Below are 18535 nucleotides of genomic sequence, written 5' to 3' on the forward strand. Positions count from 1 at the left end.
TTTTACATACCGTAGCAACGCACGGGCTGAGTACTAGTATCCTTAATCGAGAGTGAGAGGGACTATTACAAAGTACTCAGATCCAACATTTGAACAAAGAAAACAGGAAAAAAAAGCTAAACCTTCAATTCTCTAAAGTTCAAATTTCAGTTTCACTTAAATAATGATTGTTCTCGATTTTAATCATATGAGTTTCACTTTCTTTCACACAGTAAATTGCTGAGTCGCTCCATCGCTGCAACAACGGCATGAGAATGGAGGCGGAGTCAGCTGAAGCAGGCAGGAGCTGCTCCTCAGCAGGAGCAGGAGCAGGAGAAGGGGACTCGGGCAAGCCCTTGATGGTTCGCATCAAGAGGAAGCGGCTCCAGCCCCCCATCGAATCTCTCTGTAACCTGCTATTGCCCTTCATTTTGCATGTGTCTTCTTGCAACTTTTGCTACTCAGTCCTTGTGAATTTACTTTTGTCTTTCTTATCAAGCCCCCCCCCCCCCCCCCCAATGTCTTGAAGCATGGTTTTGTGACCGATTGATCTTTCTCTCTCTGCGCTTTGCAGGGCTGGAAGTGTCTGAGCGACCCACCAAACGCCTTGAAGCCGAACTCCTTTCTTTCTCTCTCAATCACTCGGACAGCCAGCATCCTGGTATGCTTTCTTTCCTTAATTCTCATCATTGTGAACATGCTTAACAAGCCCTTTGTAGATATCAAAAACATGCTCACCTATCACATGCGAAAATGCTCTCACATCAAAAACATGCTTACTTAAGCATGTACACATGTCACCATGCTTGCCAAGTCCTAGGCAACATTTTAAGTATACTCCCAAGCCTGAAAACTATGCGAAAAACATGCCCCAAAATGACATACACAAACTTTCCAAACATGGTTAGTCAAGCCCCAAATTGACTTTCCAAGCCTTATAGATACGGTTTACCATGCCCCGACATGGGACACACAAGCCTTAAGATGGCATGGAAAGCAACTTATCAAAACCCTCCATGGTATATATGCTTATTACCATGTCGTAAGTCATGTGACGTAGTGGAAGACTTAAACATAGATTAATGCTACGCAGATGAGAGATTAATGCTAATCCTATTAAGCAAGACACAATAGAGAAGGAGAGAGACCTAATCTATTGTATATTGCAAAACATGCTATATCTACAATGATAACCTTGGATCTTGACTTAGATCTTGCTTATGCTTACCTATATAGTGATGCATACAAAGATGACTTACTGATTTACAGCTTTGTAGTGATCCAAATGCCTTGCTTGTTGTTGCCCTTGGTCTTGGCTTGGGAACCTTTGTATTTGAAGGTTCATGCCTTTATATAGGGAAGGAATAGCAAGTTGGTTCAGATCGGCTAGGCTCTTTATGACCCCAAAAAGACATTGAAAATGCCCTTTATTGTGCCCAACTTGTGTCCCAACTATTGGTCCATGTTCTAGGCACCTATTGAGCTTCCAAAACAACCTAAATCGGGCCATGTCCTGCCTCGTAGTTTGCCTAAAATCTGGCAGCAAGTCCATGTGGTGCTCATGTGGGTGATGCATATGACATCCTCTCATCAACTTGGAGCATTGGGGCAAATCATACACCTTTGCTCCACTTTTGATTTGGTCCATTTGTAGGTTCTTCTCCATGTCCACCAACGCAATCTCCAAGCTCTTTGTGTAACATATATGGGGGTCTCACACAAGATTATTAATGCATTAAACACTTTATTTAAAATAAAGACACACAGTTTGTCCACATGCACATATAACCATTGGCCACCACATTGGGACCCAAATGAGCGCCCCCCCCTCCCTCCTTTTACACCATATCACCAAGGAGTATTTATATGATACAAGCTTTGGGGGTGCTTCATGAGTTTAGCACCAAGTTATCCAAAATATAATAACAATATTTTTAGCTATATCCACAATTTCATGGACGCTTGTAGATCCACATATTTCCATGAAGCACAGAGGATTTCCTCGTAGGTGTCCTTTAATCTTATGGAATCCAACTCGTCTTCAATGTCCAACTGTATATCCATGATAATACATGTGAAGACAGTCCCATAAGTTGTCCACGATCCCGAATCAATTCGGAAAGCAAAAAAGAAGAAGAAAATTGCTTGAAAATAGCTGAAAAGTGCTTGAACAAAGATGTTTCGAAGCCAAATAGTCACATATTAGATCTCGTGCCTTGGTATGGGTATGTCCGTACAACATGCGTACATGTTCTTTCAACACTCATATAGACTTGGACTAAGTTGTAAATCCGATTTCCAGCCTTGAAAGCCCTAAAACAGCTTTCTTTTAGCTTTTCCTTCTGTGAAAGTGTGTCGGAATATTTTAGCCTGCTCCAGAATGTCCAAAATCAGCCCTAGATGGAGGCAACCAACCGAGGATAATCCTTGGGAGTAGTCGATTACCTCCTTGCAAGCTGAGGTGACCAGTTGTTGAGGAGAATCCTTGGGAGTAGTCGACCAGCCTCCTTGCAAGCACCAAGCGCTTGTTATGTTCAAATTAGTCCCCAAATTACCTTTTAATAGTAAACTGACCGTGCCTTTGTTGTTGCTTTCCTTGTTTTAAAACGAGTAATAATTTTTAATAATTTGCTATTCTTTCAATAATAGACGCTTAGCAAAAAGGGTATTCACGTGAATAGTACTTGACCCTGGTCCAAAAGCACTTTGATAACTTGGCTCGGCCACTTTACAATAGATGTGGGCACTTGTACCGGTGCATGATTGGAGAAAGTGGTGCTTGCTAGAATACCAATCATGCCATCACATCCTCAACCCCACTTATCTACATAGAACCGGTCTAATCTGAACATGTTAGGGCCTGTACTCCTCTTGTCGGATCTCGAGAAGCATAGACTCCCGGGACTGCAACCAAACTCCAATAAATGTAAATGCCAAGGGTCCTGTCCCCTCAAAGCTAGAATCAACTCCCCCAAGCTAAGTACCATGTTCCAGAAAGTGTAGCCATGCCACCTCTGAGTCTATTCTCTGTTGACTCAACATGTTGAAGTCCCTATCTCTTAACATGTTGAAGTTCCCACCCATACACTAGAAATCCGTCTATGGGAGGGACTGGCGAATTGTACTCCAAAAAATGGCTCTGCCTATTGCGGCATTCGGTGCATATATGTTTAGAAAGCCCACTCTGTTCTCTCCAATCCTGATGGTTACCCACTGAGCTCTCCCAATGACAATGGTGCCTGAGTCAACCATTGTAGGCAATAGCTGCTTGATGGAAATGCATACTCCACCCTGTGTCCTGGAGGGGCCAAAAGCATGGGACTAGAAGGTGTGACCCTTGTCAGAATGCACAGCGGAAATAACGACAACTGCTGTAGAGAACAAAACGCAGGTGAGAGAGAGAAGCTGTGTAACTCTGTTATATACACATAAGAAAATCCCGGAACTACAACTAGGAAGTGTGGGGGGCTAGGGGCCATATTATATGGCCTCAGATTGTTGGTCGGCTAGCCTAAAACAGGCCGATAGCAGCAAAAGCTCACGACTAGACACGTGTGCCCACGGCGTGAAAAAGGGCCAGTCGGCTAGGACACCAGAACAGGTCGGGTATCAGAATAGCAGTCGGCCAGCATCAAAAGAGAGCCGACAACCCTCCACACCTTAGGAAAAATGGGAAAAATACATGGAAGTGAGGAAAAATGGGGAAACACCAACTCGTCTGGGTCTCCAAGAAGTGGCGGCTCATCAACAGTGGAAGTTGGAACATGCTCATCAAAAACCACATCTCTGCTGACGACAACCTCGTTCCGCTCCGGGTCATACAACCTGTATCCTTTGGAAAGAGAGTTATATTCCACAAAAACAAGCTTTTGGGACTTTGAGTCAAGCTTCCCGTTGTGCTTCTTTGGAATGTGAACATATGCATCACTCCCAAACACACGGAAATGGGAGACATCTGGTCGCTACCAAAATAAGCCTCAAAGGGTGTAACCGCTCACTACTGGAGGCCTACAAATCAGAAGACAAAATACACATTTTTAGAACACTTAACTTATATCAACAATGGACATTATTAGTTTCATTAAAACTCAAAATGACCAATAACACTTGACACCAGCACTGGGGCCGGAAAGAGCCGCCTCCCCCCTCAATACATTTGTATTTCTTGGAGTATTTATATATACAAGTGTCACGGTCCAATAGGCCAGATTTCTCCTCACATGGAGTGAATACAACTCAAACAAATTGGGTACTTGCCGATGAAGTTTGGAGAGTTGAAGAAGTTCCAAATCATAGGCACACTCCCCCCTTCACTGGGTGCACACCTGCCTTTCATTGGTCTTCCGGGGGACTGTGCACCAACAGGCACGTCCGTACTAACACAGGCAAAGGCACGCCCGTAATAACACAGGCAAAGGGGTACACCGTGGAGGGAACTTTGCGTGGTATCAAAGGCCAACTGGTTGTATATCTCTGTCTGGCCATCTGTCTGTGGGTGGAATGCACTGGAAAAATTCAACTTAGTACCAAAATTATCAAACAATGCCCTCCAAAAATGACTAGTAAACTTGGCATCTCGGTCGGACACTATGGTTCTAGGAATCCCGCCAATCGGATACCAATGCCGAATGAATAGCTGGGCAAAATCCTCCGCGTGTTACATTGGTATCAGAGCATCAGGCTCAGCAAAGCTAAACACTGATACAGTCCCCGATGATGGTGTACAGGTCCAAGGTACAGGAAAGTACACGGATTCGAAGCCCAAGGCGGGAACACAGATCGGGAAGAACTCCCAGGAGGTTTGTTGGTGGTGTTCCACAGTGCCAGATGGGGATGGCAGTTCCGTGAGCCAGATAGGTTCTGAGGTAACGGTCCCAAGGGAGGTTGATCCTCCAAGGGTGATGTGAGAGTCATTGGCTCTTAGAAGTTCTGAGGGCACGGTTAGCACCACCACGTAGGAAAAAACTAACCACACTAATTTAACAAATTTTAGGTTTACACAAATAAGAAACATGAGGCACGTGGTACAGCAAGTACAATTCAGGTACAACAGGTACAATTCAGGTACAACAGGTACATCACACGTGTGCAAGTACAATCAGCCTACAGCAGTGTCATGTGTAAGATTTGCCATGGACATTCTCTGAGGCTAGTCCTGAAGGGCAACAGATAAAGAAGGAATTAAGAATCAGTTAGAACCAGAATTTAGGAGCATGTTATGCTGTTTTGGCAGGAGGATATCTGATGGAAGAGGTGGTGTTGCTGTCGGCCAGCATAAGAATAGACTAATGAACCTGTCGGCTGCATATCACATGATTTTTTGGACTTGAACCTGGCCGACCAGCAGTCGGCCACACCATCAGTGATTTTCCAGCCTATAAATAGGCATGTTTGCTCATTGTTGTATTCATTCACTCCCTTATGGAGTGGGTCCAACATTTAGGATTGTTTTGGGTGTTTCCACCTTTTCATGGAAGGCAGCCCATGGCTGCAGATTTAGAGGTACCTTTTTGTACCATATGAATATATTGAATTTCCAGCTCTCTCTCTCTCTACTCTCTCTTCTGTTTGCGTTTTTGCATCAGCATGTTCTAAGTGGTGTTTAGGGCTGAAAGAAGACTCTCAGAGCTTCCGCATGTAACATTGGTATCAGAGCATTAGGCTCAGCAAGGCTAAACACTGATTCAGTCCCATATGAAGGTGTACAGGTCCAAGGTACAGGAAAGTGCACAGGTCGAAGCCCAAGGCAAGGAACACAAGATCGGGAAGAGCTCCCAGGAGGTTGGTTGGTGGTGTTCCACAAAGCCCAAAGGGGATGGCAGTCCTGTGAGCCAGAAAGGTTTTCGGGCAACGGTCCCAAGGGAGGATGATTCTCCAAGGGGTGGAGTGAGAGTGCCAGACTCATTTCTGAAGAATGAAGACCAAGACGGTGTTCAGAGACATGGCAGGAACAGATTGGGGACTGGATGGTACAGATGCATAGATCTTATTTAGAGTCAGAGTGGTTTTGCAGACCGGGCCGGGTTTTCAGTGAAAAGGGTTGCCAGAGATGGATGGGATGACTGTCACCAATTGGCCGACCATTTGGTCCATCTCCAGTTTTTGCGTCTCGTTCACTTGAGACCAGGCCGGTGTCTCATGTGAAGAGGCCAGTATTTTGCTGACATGGATGGGAGCCAGACTGGTGCCACCCGTGTGTTAGCAAGATGGTGTCGTATGGACGGGAGCCAGACTGGTGCCAGCCGTGTATGACCTTGACTGTGTTCGACCCATGGGATTGTCACGCCATGGAAGAACCAGTATTCGTGCCGTGTTTTGCCTATGGGACTGTCACTCCATAGGGAGACTCGTGCCTGGAACTGTGTCTTACCTATGGGACACGGGAGATATGTCCATGATACTATTTGCACATGCACACATGTTTTGCATGTTTGAAACTGTTTTCGCATGACTTGTATTTTTGTGTTTGCCTGCTTGACGTGTTACTTACTGAGCGGGGACGCCTGCCAGTGAGTCGTGAAGTCTGCTCTGTCTTCTGACGAGTTTTGGTGCATGTGAACAGGTGGTAAGTATATTGAACATGTTAGTTTAATACTTTTATTTCTAACCTTTTGATTTATAAGGTTACATGTTCACACCCACTTAAAAGTGGGCACCCCCTTTGGGCACCCACTTAGGGGCCAAGGTGGGGAGCCCCACTTAAAGTGTGTGTGTGGGTGGGTCACCTACCCAACCCACCTTGGAATTGGCCACCCACATGCAAATGTGGGAGCCAGCCAACACAATAGTGCAACTCCACCTTAAATTTTATAAAAAAGAGCCATCACCCTTCGTGAAGGATAGCTAGGCGTTCATTTCCACGCTTTCTTTAGATTGTTCCATCGCATGTTCTCCCAGGCGGTTGTGCGCTTCACTTGCCTCTCCCATACAGGCTGCGCATGCTGCCTCTCCCACTGTGCATGCTGCCTCTCCCATACAGACGGTGCATGCTTTACCTCTACAGCTGGCGACTGCATCTAAGGCTGCTGGCTGCGTTTCTGTATAACTAGGCGGCCATCTCTTCCATCGTTGCTGGTGGCTGTACACGCTTCAGGTGACTGCGCTAATCCTCCAACAGGCGGCTGTATTCTCTGCACACCCAGGCGACTTCTGAACTGCCCCCCAGACGGTTGTGCGCATGATCACCAGCCCATGGCGTTTCTCTCTTGGGCAGCTGCACTACTAGTTGCTGCACTGCACAGCAGCCGGTTGTGTATTCATCACCAGCATGCTGTGTGAACATCTCCAACACGCTGTATCCTGCAGCTAGGCCTTTTTTTTTTGTCTAGCACCAGCAGGCTGTGCTCCAGCAGGCGGCTGTCCACAGTATGTACTTCTTCTCAGGCGGCTGTACCTTTTATGCGTAGCTGCTGCTCCTCCCGTTGATGGTTGGGCTCTTGTAGCCAAAAGGCTATACTTTACTCCAGGCAGCCACTTCTCTCAACATGCTGCTGCATCATGGTGTTTCTCTCAAGTAACTGCGTACTGACACCATGAATTCTGGTCTTCCAACTACAATCCACAAGTAAGTGAATTTTCAGATTTAAGTAAAGTATTTTGTTATAAATCTGATAAGGGACTCTCTCCACGGCAACACCCGTTTGGTGCCGGGTAGTCCAAGCTCTATTGGAGAACCTCGGTCCAAAGGTGCTGAGATCGGGAGAGCCAGGCGTTAGTACGAGAGCGCCTGTTTGTGCGTGGTGTCGGAACGTTTGTACGTGGTGTCAGAACACCAGTGAGGCGCTCTCCGCGGAGTCCAGTGAAAGCACAGGACCGTAGAGACTGGACCACTCAGTGGTTGTTCTGCTTCGAGCATCTACTTCGATCGTCGACTTCGAACCTATTTGTTTGGTACTGTATTCATATGTACATGGACATCATCTGGTTCTTGGAACCCATGGAGCATTGTATTTGTTAAATACTCCCAATAAATATATCATATATTGAGGGGGGGGGGGGTCGGCCCGTTCCGGCCCCAGTGCTGGTGTCCATCTTTTCATTTCATTTCAATTTCAAGTTGTATTAAGTTGTCCATTTCAAATTGTGGTTTTAAAGTTGTGCTATTACGCGTGTGGGTGTCCAACGGAGTCTTCCCACTTGACGGGATCGGTTTCATTGGTATCAGAGCATGGTTGTTTCCCTCTTCCTAGTGGGGAAACGAACCTGTGTACTGGACACCCCGCTTTTAGCACACTTAAACACAATGGACAGCCAAGGCAACCCTTTGGAAGTGCCAAATTCGAGGGGTCCATCTAGTGCTTCTCGTGGGTTTGATGCTCTGCGAGGAAGGCACAAGCCCCTTGAAAGGGTTAATGATAGTGAATCAAAGGGTCAACTGTCTCCAGGAAAGACAGTTATGCTTGAACAAGAGCCTGATGCAATGAGTTCTGAAATGGAACATATGAGAAAACTTTTGCAGGCACAAGAGCAAGAGTTAAAGTTTTTGCATGAAGATCCCCATCTGCAAAGTGCCATTGAAGCTAGGAAGGCTGATGCAATGGTAGATGTAACTTTTGAGTCTATGGCACGGGAAGTGGGCAAGAAGCCAAGGGAGTTGGCACTTGCCTACCTCCTCCGCAAAGGTGATATCAAAGAGGGGGACGACGGAGAGCTGAAATTCAGAAATCCACCTCGTTTGAAGCATGGAGATCCCGCATCTCAAAGGCTGAAATCTTTTATGCAAAAGGATGAGGTGACAGTGTCACGTGCACACCATTCAGGTGTACAGTGACATGGCATCATTTTAGCATCATTAGCATCATCAGGTATTTTACCGGCATTTATGCAATTTTATAGGCATTTTTCAGGCATTTATGGGGCAGCCGACAGCAGTTGTGGACATGGCATCTGGCCGACAGTCCTTATGCTAGCCGACCAGCAGCATTCATGCATATATATACAGGCGCCTCTCTATTCAGCCATTCAAGCTCATCATAGCAGCATTCAGCAGTGTGTTCTCCAACGCATCTCCTCCAGGAAGCTTTGGGAGCAGCATTTCCAGCCAATGCATCAGCATATGCAGTAACACATCATCATCAGCCCATCAGATCTGCAAACGCATCTGCGTTTCATCATCAGGTCAGCATAACATCTGTTCCAAAGCCTCCCTTCAGCGTTTCCTTCCCAGGAGACAAGGGAAAGATAGTGGACAGCAGTTCATTCATCATATTCAGCATATAGGCAGCATATTCAGTAGTATAGATCCATCTGGATCTCATTGTAACCGCATTCATTCATCTAATATAGCTGCATTACATTGACACCTATTTGTCTATCTCTTAAACATCATTAAGTGCAGTTTAGTTAGACTAAGGTTGTGATTACTACGGTCCTAAGCTCTCACATGTCACATTGGTATCAGAGCGTTACAGGGTAACCAGCCTTAGAGCATGTTCAGTTCATCAGTCATTCAGTCAGTCATCATTTTTATCGCTTCCGCACAGTTAAACCCCGTTCTCAAAATTTTGCAAGCCACCCTTAGGGATTTTCCCTTAGGTCTGCATCAGTAACCCATCCATCTGCATTCCTGCACAGCATATAGGGTTGCACATGGCTTGCATAGTAGTCATCTTAGCAGTCAGTCTTGCATACATGTTGCCCATGAACTCTCAGGGAAGAATGACATCCATCATCAAAGGAGGACATAAGTTTTGGACTTCAACTGGCAGCGGCAGGGGGTTTCTCTTCCACAGAAGACGGAAGTTTGCTCCAACATCGCCTCAGGAGGTTCAGAGCTTCAGGTACGACGGAGATGGTAGGTGAAAGGTTTCCAGAGGCAGGTCAGGGGTGACTCAGGTATTTGCCGTTCAGTTCCCGCAGTACATAGAGTCTTGGCTCAAAGGATTTTACTCCTGCAGACGGCCTCAGTCTCGGCAGCAGGGCAGTGGTTCGGAGGAGAAGGATCACAGAGGAGTCGAAGGTTGCCAGGTATACCACCCAGCAACAGTTTAGCAGCGGGGAATGTCACGTGCACACCATTCAGGTGTACAGTGACATGGCATCATTTTAGCATCATTAGCATCATCAGGTATTTTACTGGCATTTATGCAATTTTATAGGCATTTTTCAGGCATTTATGGGGCAGCCGACAGCAGTTGTGGACATGGCATCTGGCCGACAGCAGTTGTGGACATGGCATCTGGCCGACAGCCCTTATGCTGGCCGACCAGCAGCATTCATGCATATATATACAGGCGCCTCTCTATTCAGCCATTCAAGCTCATCATAGCAGCATTCAGCAGTGTGTTCTCCAACGCATCTCCTCCAGGAAGCTTTGGGAGTAGCATTTCCAGCCAACGCATCAGCATATGCAGTAACGCATCATCATCAGCCCATCAGATCTGCAAACGCATCTGCGTTTCATAATCAGGTCAGCATAACATCTGTTCCAAAGCCTCCCTTCAGCGTTTCCTTCCCAGGAGACAAGGGAAAGATAGTGGACATCAGTTCATTCAGCATATTCAGCATATAGGCAGCATATTCAGCAGTATAGATCCATCTAGATCTCATTGTAACCGCATTCATTCATCTAATATAGCTGCATTGCATTGACACCTATTTGTCTATCTCTTAAACATCATTAAGTGCAGTTTAGTTAGACTAAGGTTGTGATTACTACGGTCCTAAGCTCTCACATGTCATAGACAGTCACCTCTCGACATGCATCTTCTCCACAAGGCACAAAGCCTGACAGATATATGTATGCTAGTGCTCATGGAGGGCATGAAAGTCACATGCATTCAAGACATGTATCTCTTGGTAAGGGTGACAGGTCTGCTGCCACTAGAAAAATTTTGCCTTCTGAGTTGTCTCATGGAGAGACAATGCCTTATGCAGGTAAGTCACATGCATCTAAGTTTCAAGTTCGTGGAGCACATGCCACCGTGCCTCATGAAACTTCTATGACGGCCCATGGAGCCGATGCAGATAGGGCTGCCCCGTTGGATAAGGGGAAAAGAAAAAGAGAAGACCATGAGCCTCATGCCAGAAAGCTCAAGGATTTTAAAGCAGGTGACAAATCTGTTAAGTTTGATGTCTTTCATGGAGAGCATGATGCTTCTAAAGTGTTAGCATTTGTGGCACAGTTCGACATTGCTTTTAGCGATGAGGACTTCACCGAAAAGTCTAAAGTACGCCATGCTGGCATGTTTTTGAAAGGGACTGTTGCTCATAAGTGGATCACTGAAAAAATCACCAAGGATCCCATTTGCACCTGGAAGGAATTTAAAGACAGATTCTATGCTCAATTTTTGCCACCAAATGCGGAGCAAACTCTCACTCAAAAGTGGAACAGGCTGGAGCAAAGAGATAATGAAAGCGTGTAACAATATGTTAACAAGGTCTGGAAAGTGTTGCTGGAAGTAACTCCCTTTATGCAAATCACTGAGGATGAAAGAAAGAGGAAGTTTCGCTCCGGACTATCACTAGCATATCGTTCGGGCATTGAATTGCACCTGAAACATACTTTGCAACAGCTCACAGCCACCTAAAAAGAACTTCCGGGAGACCTACAAGGGTGGTAAAGCTGAAAATAACACATCTAAAGATCAGGACCCAAGGAAGAACAAATTCGGCTTAACCCTGGAGCAAAGAGAGCAATATGCCAAGGATGGAAAATGCTTTTCTTGTGGTAGCGAAGACCACATGTTTCGACAATGTCCTGACCGCAAACCTAAGCACGAGGACAAGCAGACCAAGGCTAATGTACATGCAATTCCTGATGTGCAATGAAATACAAGTCATGATGCAAAAGAGCGAATGGTTTGCAAGGCTTGGAGACAAATCAAGAATCAGTCCGCATTATTCATGTTTGATGACTGTGCAACCGATAACTTCATCTCTATGCAAACGGCAGCTGCATTGGGTATTGAGGTTGAGAACATGGGACCTCAGATTGAAGCCGAAGCTGCATTTATTGGTAAGGAGGTGCAGGTTACCCCATTGATAGGGAAGTTGCGCATCCATATCCAGGGCTACCTTGATAATGAACATTTCCTAGTTGCTCCACTAAATGGATGTGATGTATTGTTGGGCAAGCCGTGGCACCATAGGCTTGAGCCCCGCAAAGACTACAAGTCTAATATGATTTCTTTTATGCATAAAGGCCGCATGCATTTTATTGATGCTGGCAAAGAAGGGATTTCCATCCCACTTGTATCACACATCCAAATTAATAAAGCAATCAAAAAGAGTCTTTCTGCGTACTTGGTTTTTGTGCGTGATAGCCTTGTACCAAGTCATCAAAATGTGGATGCTATGTCTAATGATAGGCTGAATTTTCTTTATGCATTCAATGACTGTTTTGCTGATACTTTGCCAGGAGAATTACCTCCCCAAAGGCCCGAAGATCACCGCATAGATCTTGTGCCAGGTAGTTCTCCACCTAATAAACCCGCATACCGAGTGAGTGCTGCACAACAAGAAGAGATCATGAAGCAGGTAAACGAGCTTTTAGAGAAAGGTTTGGTTCAGCCCAGTTCCTCACCTTACTGCTCTCCTGTGCTTCTTGTTCAAAAGAAGGATGGCTCATTCCGTATGTGTGTCGACTATAGAGCTTTAAACAAGCTTACCATCAAGAATAGATTCCCAATTCCGCGTATTGATGATATCTTGGATAAGCTTGATGGTTCGGCTTGTTTTAGCAGACTTGATTTGAAGAGTGGTTATCACCAAATACGAGTGGTGCCACAAGATGTCCATAAAACTGCATTCAGGACAGCCTTCGGATTATATGAATTTTTGGTAATGCCTTTTGGTCTCACCAATGCTCCTGCTACGTTTAATCGTATGATGGATAGGATATTCCGACCCCATCGCAAATTCACAGGAGTATTCTTTGATGATATCTTGGTTTTCTCCAAGAATGAGCAGGAACACAGAACTCATTTGGTCACAGTGTTCGAAGAGTTGCGGAAGCATAAACTTTTCATTAATGCCAAGAAAAGCGAGTTCTTCCTTTCAGAGATTCATTGTCTGGGTCATATTGTATCCAAAGATGGAGTTACAATGGATCCTGCAAAGATAGAGACTATTCGGAATTGGCCCGAATGGCAAAACGTACATCAAGTACGTAGTTTTTTGGGATTATGTTCGTATTACAGGCGTTTCATAAGGCATTTTGCTATGATAGCCACTCCTCTACATGATCTCACAAAGAAGAAAATCACTTTCAAATGGACTTCAAAGGAACATGATGCTTTCTTGCAGCTCAAGCATGCTATTATATGTGGTCTAGTTTTGATTGTTCTTGACTTGCACAAGTCATTCGTTATGTGATGCTTGTGGTGATTGTATAGGAGCTGTCCTAAATCAAGAAGGGCATGCAGTTGCATACGAGAGCCGTCGTTTGCATGATGCTGAGCTTCATATGGATATCTATGAGAAAGAGCTCTTGGCTGTAATTCATGCCTTAAAGATATGGAAACATTATCTTCTTGGGGCTGAATTTGTAGTCAAGACAGATCATCAAAGCTTGAGATACTTTTTATCTCAAACAAAGCTTTCAGAGAAGCAGATGAGAATGGCAAATTTTCTTTCCATGTTTCATTTTCAGATTGTGCATACTCTAAGAAAGAAAAATGTGGTGGCCGATGCACTATCCAGGAGGCCTTATGTAACTGCAGTCTCAGTGGCCTCTCATGGAGACTTATCTGCTATGCGAGATTTGTACCATTTGGATGCTGATTTTTGCCATATATGGACTGATTTGATGGCTGGTCATTCACATGCCTCTTATGTTATCAACGAGGGTTATCTTATGAAGGATAATTGCCTATGTGTGGTGAAGGATTTGCGTCCAAAGGTTATGGACGAATGTCACGCTCCACCTTATGCTGGTCATAGAGGTATTATGCCTACTACACGCATGATTCAGAGGCATTTCTTTTGGCCAAGCATGCGAAAAGACATTGAGGCTTATGTACGTGCATGTATTACTTGCCAAAAGGTGAAATTTGATAGGCAAAAACCTCCAGGTTTGCTTCAGTCATTGCCTATTCCCTCGCAACCTTGGGAAAGTATTACTATGGATTTTATTATGGATTTGCCTAGATCCCAGCATGGAAATGATGCTATTTGGACCATTGTGGACAGGTTTAGCAAGCAAGCTCATTTCTTGCCCGTCAAGAAAACCATTAAAGCTGATCATATTGTAAAACTTTTTCTTGCTAATATTTTCAAGCATCATGGTATGCCTAAACCCATTGTTGGGGATAGAGATCCCAGGACTACGAGCCTCTTTTGGAGGGCTTTATTTGATAACATGGGTACTAAACTTGAGTTTTCATCAGCTTATCATCCCCAAACGGATGGCCAAAGTGAATGTAACACGCGGAAGCTCTGGGGAGTCTTCTTTCAGCCCTAAACACTCTTGGAAATCATCTGATGCAAAAACGCATCATCTGATGCAAAAACGCAAGTAGAGAGAGAGTAGAGAGAGAGAGTGAGAAGTGCTGGAATTTCAGTATATACTATGGTACAAAAAGGTACATATCTTGCAGCCCTTGGCTGCCTTCATAAAAAGGTGGTTAACCCTAAAATCTGTCCCCTATGGGACCTCTAAGGATCCAATCCCCTAGTGGGAGAGAATGCCTAAAACAAGGAGCAAGGAGCCCTTTTTATATGGGATTTTTGACACTTTATGCTGGCCGACTGCTGGTCGGCCAGTTCCATGTCCAAACAATCCCCTTTTTGCCCTGCCCGACTGCTGCTGGTCCTTGTCTTTGATGTGCATGCTGCCCACCCCTCTGCTGACGTAAGCCGACAGCTCCTCTGGCAGCCAGCATCCACTGCCCTGCAGCCGACAGCCATCTGATCATGCTTTGCTCCATGTCCACCTCAGATGAGTCACCTGAAGCTCCTACCTTCTGGTTCTACTGGTTCATAATCTTTATCTGTTTGCCTCTTCTGGATCTAGCCCTGAGAAGGTCCATGGCATTGCTGATGCACATGACATCCCCCTCTGCTAAACTTGATGACGGGAATCCAACCTGCTCTTGGATGACTGTCATCATCCCAATCCTGTCCCGAAGTCCCTCTGTCACCTTCCATCCCTGGCAAACCTTTTTCTTTGAAAATCCGATCTGTTCTCCAAACCACTCTGTCTCTGATGAAGATCTATGCATCTGGTCTTCCTCTAGTCCACAATCCATTCCTGCCCTGGCTCTGAACACCGTCTTGGTCTTCGTTCCTGGAACTGAGTCTGGCACTCTCACATCACCCTTGGAGGATCAACCTCCCTTGGGACCGTTCCCTTAGAACCCATCTGGCTCACGGAACTGCCATCCCCATCTGGCACTGTGGAACACCACCAACAAACCTCTTGGGAGTTCTTCCCGATCTGTGTTCCCGCCTTGGGCTTCGAATCCGTGTACTTTCCTGTACCTTGGACCTGTACACCATCATCTGGGACTGATTCAGCGTTTAGCTTTGCTGAGCCTGATGCTCTGATACCAATGTAACACGCGGAAGCTCTGGGGAGTCTTCTTTCAGCCCTAAACACTCTTGGAAACCTTCTGATGCAAAAACGCACCATCTGATGCAAAAACGCAGGTAGAGAGAGAGTAGAGAGAGAGAGTGAGAAGTGCTGGAATTTCAGTATATACTATGGTACAAAAAGGTACATATCTTGCAGCCCTTGGCTGCCTTCATAAAAAGGTGGTTAACCCTAAAATCTGTCCCCTATGGGACCTCTAAGGATCCAATCCCCTAGTGGGAGAGAATGCCTAAAACAAGGAGCAAGGAGCCCTTTTTATATGGGATTTTTGACACTTTATGCTGGCCGACTGCTGGTCGGCCAGTTCCATGTCTAAACAATCCCCTTTTTGCCCTGCCCGACTGCTGGTCCTTGTCTTTGATGCGCATGCTGCCCACCCCTCTGCTGACGTAAGCCGACAGCTCCTCTGGCAGCCAGCATCCACTGCCCTGCAGCCGACAGCCATCTGATCATGCTTTGCTCCATGTCCACCTCAGATGAGTCACCTGAAGCTCCTACCTTCTGGTTCTACTGGTTCATAATCTTTATCTGTTTGCCTCTTCTGGATCTAGCCCTGAGAAGGTCCATGGCATTGCTGATGCACATGACAGTGAAGCTGCAAATTCAGCCGTGTTGGATTTGTTGAAGTGTTATGTGGCAGATCAAAAGACTGCATGGGAGAAGTATCTTCCACTTGTTGAATTTGCCTACAACAATACAATCCATGCTTCCACGGGAAAGGCTCCGTTTGAGATTATCTATGGCAGAGTGGTATTGCCACCCATCCTTCGTACCAAGGATGAGATTTTTGCAGCTGATGAATATGTTCGTGATTTGGATGTAGCCTTTGGTCAGGTGCGGACAACCATTGCAAGATCTCAGGATAAGCATAAAATGGTTGCTGACAAGCATAGAAGGGACATGGAAGTCAAAGAAGGTGATTGGGTTTTGCTGAAATTTGAGAAGGCTAGGCTTCGGAAGAGGCCAAGACGAGAAGGATCATATCCTAAGCTTTCTCCTCGCTATTATGGACCCTTCAAGGTGATTCAAAAGATCAATGAAGTGTCATACAGGCTTGCTTTGCCTAGTCACTAGAAGATTCACAATGCTTTTCATGTGAGTCTATTTTGGAAATATGTGGGGCCAGATCCTGATGCGCCTGTCACACAGAAGATCCGCCAGAGATTGAAGAGCTTGAGGAGATCCTGTCAGAATACGCAACGGAGATGATGACCAGATCTGGGAACACTAGAGCAAAACGCATGCAGAAAAAATACAGCACGAGAGAGAGAGAGAGAAGTAGGCGTGTAACTCTGCTCTATATACACAAGAAGATCCCGATATGATACACAAATGGTATGGGGCTGGGGACCTATTTATATGCCCCCAGATGAACAGTCAGCCTGTTGAAAAAAAGCTCCACGACTGCAGCATCAGTCGGCCCGCACCATGCAGCCAGCACTGAGGGTCCACGATTGCATCAAGTACAGTCGGCCAGCTCCAGTACACACATCTGATGTAGTCGGCCAGCAAATGGATCCTCTTGCCAACTTAGGGCTGCCTCCCAAGCCACAGAAAAAATGGAAAAAATAGGGAAAAAATGATAAAACACCTCATAAGGGCGGGCACACCCACAACAAAGGCCCTGGTGTATAAAACTAGACAGGAGATGACTTCTAACACCCCTTCTCAGCTCCTGGCTGTGAAACCAACCACAGGGAGCTGGGGTGCTGCCTGAGCAAATCCTGAGAGAGCGACTTTGTGAAGAGGTCCACCGTATTGTCCTCCGTCGAACAGAACTCTAGCATGATGTCATCAGCAACGATCTGTTCACGAACAAAGTGCCTCTGGATGACCATGGGTTCCTCCAGTGGAAGCCCAAACCTGCAATGCAACCTCTGCATCCTCACCACCTCACAAGCAGCATCACAAACAGCCCGGTACTCTGCCTCTGTCCGCGACAAGGCAAAAGATGACTGCCTCTTACTGCTTCGGAAAACTGCTCCTGGGCCTGAAGTAGGTAAGCAGAGATCCTGTAAACCAGAACGGGAAGGAGTCATGTGCCTGGAAGCACCACTATCGAGAATCCACTCCCGAGTATCCGTTGCAGAGAGTCCTCCAATCTCCTCCCTGCTTGAAGAAAATGAAACATCGGTGTCCATCACCTCCAGGTGTACAAAAGCCGGAGTCTTCATGATTGCTACTGAGGAATCTTCACCCTTCTCGGTCTTTCGCTTGGGACACTGCCTCCAATAGTGGCCTTTCTCGCCACAATCATTACAGGTCCTCTCTGCCTTCAGTTTCTTGCGGTCAGCGTCGGACTTCTTCTCAGAAGACTTCTTCGATGAAGCCTTCCCTTTGCCCGAGTTTCGGCCTTTCGACCGTTGGCCAGTTAAGGCCTCTGAACCTCCACCCCGAGGAGGGTTCGTGAATCGTTCCTCGTGGTCCAGGACCATGGGCACAAGCTCCTCCCACGTGATGGTGCTGAGCCTGCCACTGGTAATCAAAGACGAGTAAAATGCTGAGTACGAAGAGGGCAAGTGCGACAGCAACGTTATGGCCATGTCCTCTGACGATATCTCCTTCCCAGCCTGAAGAACTTCCTGTTGAAGAGCTTGCAGCTTGTTAATATGCTCCCGCATCGTCGACGACTTTGCAGGGCCCATAACCCGCATCTGTACTTCCAAGGAAATCCTCCTCATGGGCGATACCCTGTTATAAAGAGAAGCCAAATGCTGCCATATACCTCTGGCCAGCGTCATATGCTTTACATGATTGATTACCTTTGGTGTGCAGTTGAGGAAAATAAACGAACGGACCCTGGCGTTGACACGATCCCACATCTGTGTCTGAGCCTCCCGGTCCTTCCGGATCGACGGTAACTCCCCTTCCTCTACTTCCGGCCATGGAACACCAACAACGATGAAATCAGCGAGGTCGTAAGACTCCAGAACAGATTCCATCATAACCTTCCATATGCCGTAGTTGGTCCCGTCCAACTGACGGTCCACCGGGAACGTGGGGAGTGTCGGGATCTTCACATGC

At 46.1% G+C, this 18535-nt stretch overlaps 1 protein-coding gene across 1 annotated transcript in view; it reads left to right on the forward strand.

Moving 5' to 3' along the window:
• The first annotated feature begins 113 nt into the window (after window positions 1–113).
• The window catches only part of LOC147613894 (RNA-directed DNA methylation 4-like), a 50902-nt gene continuing 32480 nt past the window's right edge, over window positions 114–18535 (forward strand). Inside the window, exons 1-2 of the mRNA XM_086781896.1 lie at window positions 114–387; window positions 554–640. Of these exons, the coding sequence (XP_086638022.1) occupies window positions 249–387; window positions 554–640 (226 nt within the window). The 5' untranslated portion in view covers window positions 114–248. The remainder of the gene's footprint in view (window positions 388–553; window positions 641–18535) is intronic.

The sequence above is a fragment of the Cibotium barometz genome, chromosome 43 (genome assembly GCF_041138505.1).
Source record: "Cibotium barometz isolate CiBa-2024 chromosome 43, ASM4113850v1, whole genome shotgun sequence".
NCBI classification, from domain to species: domain Eukaryota; kingdom Viridiplantae; phylum Streptophyta; class Polypodiopsida; order Cyatheales; family Cibotiaceae; genus Cibotium; species Cibotium barometz.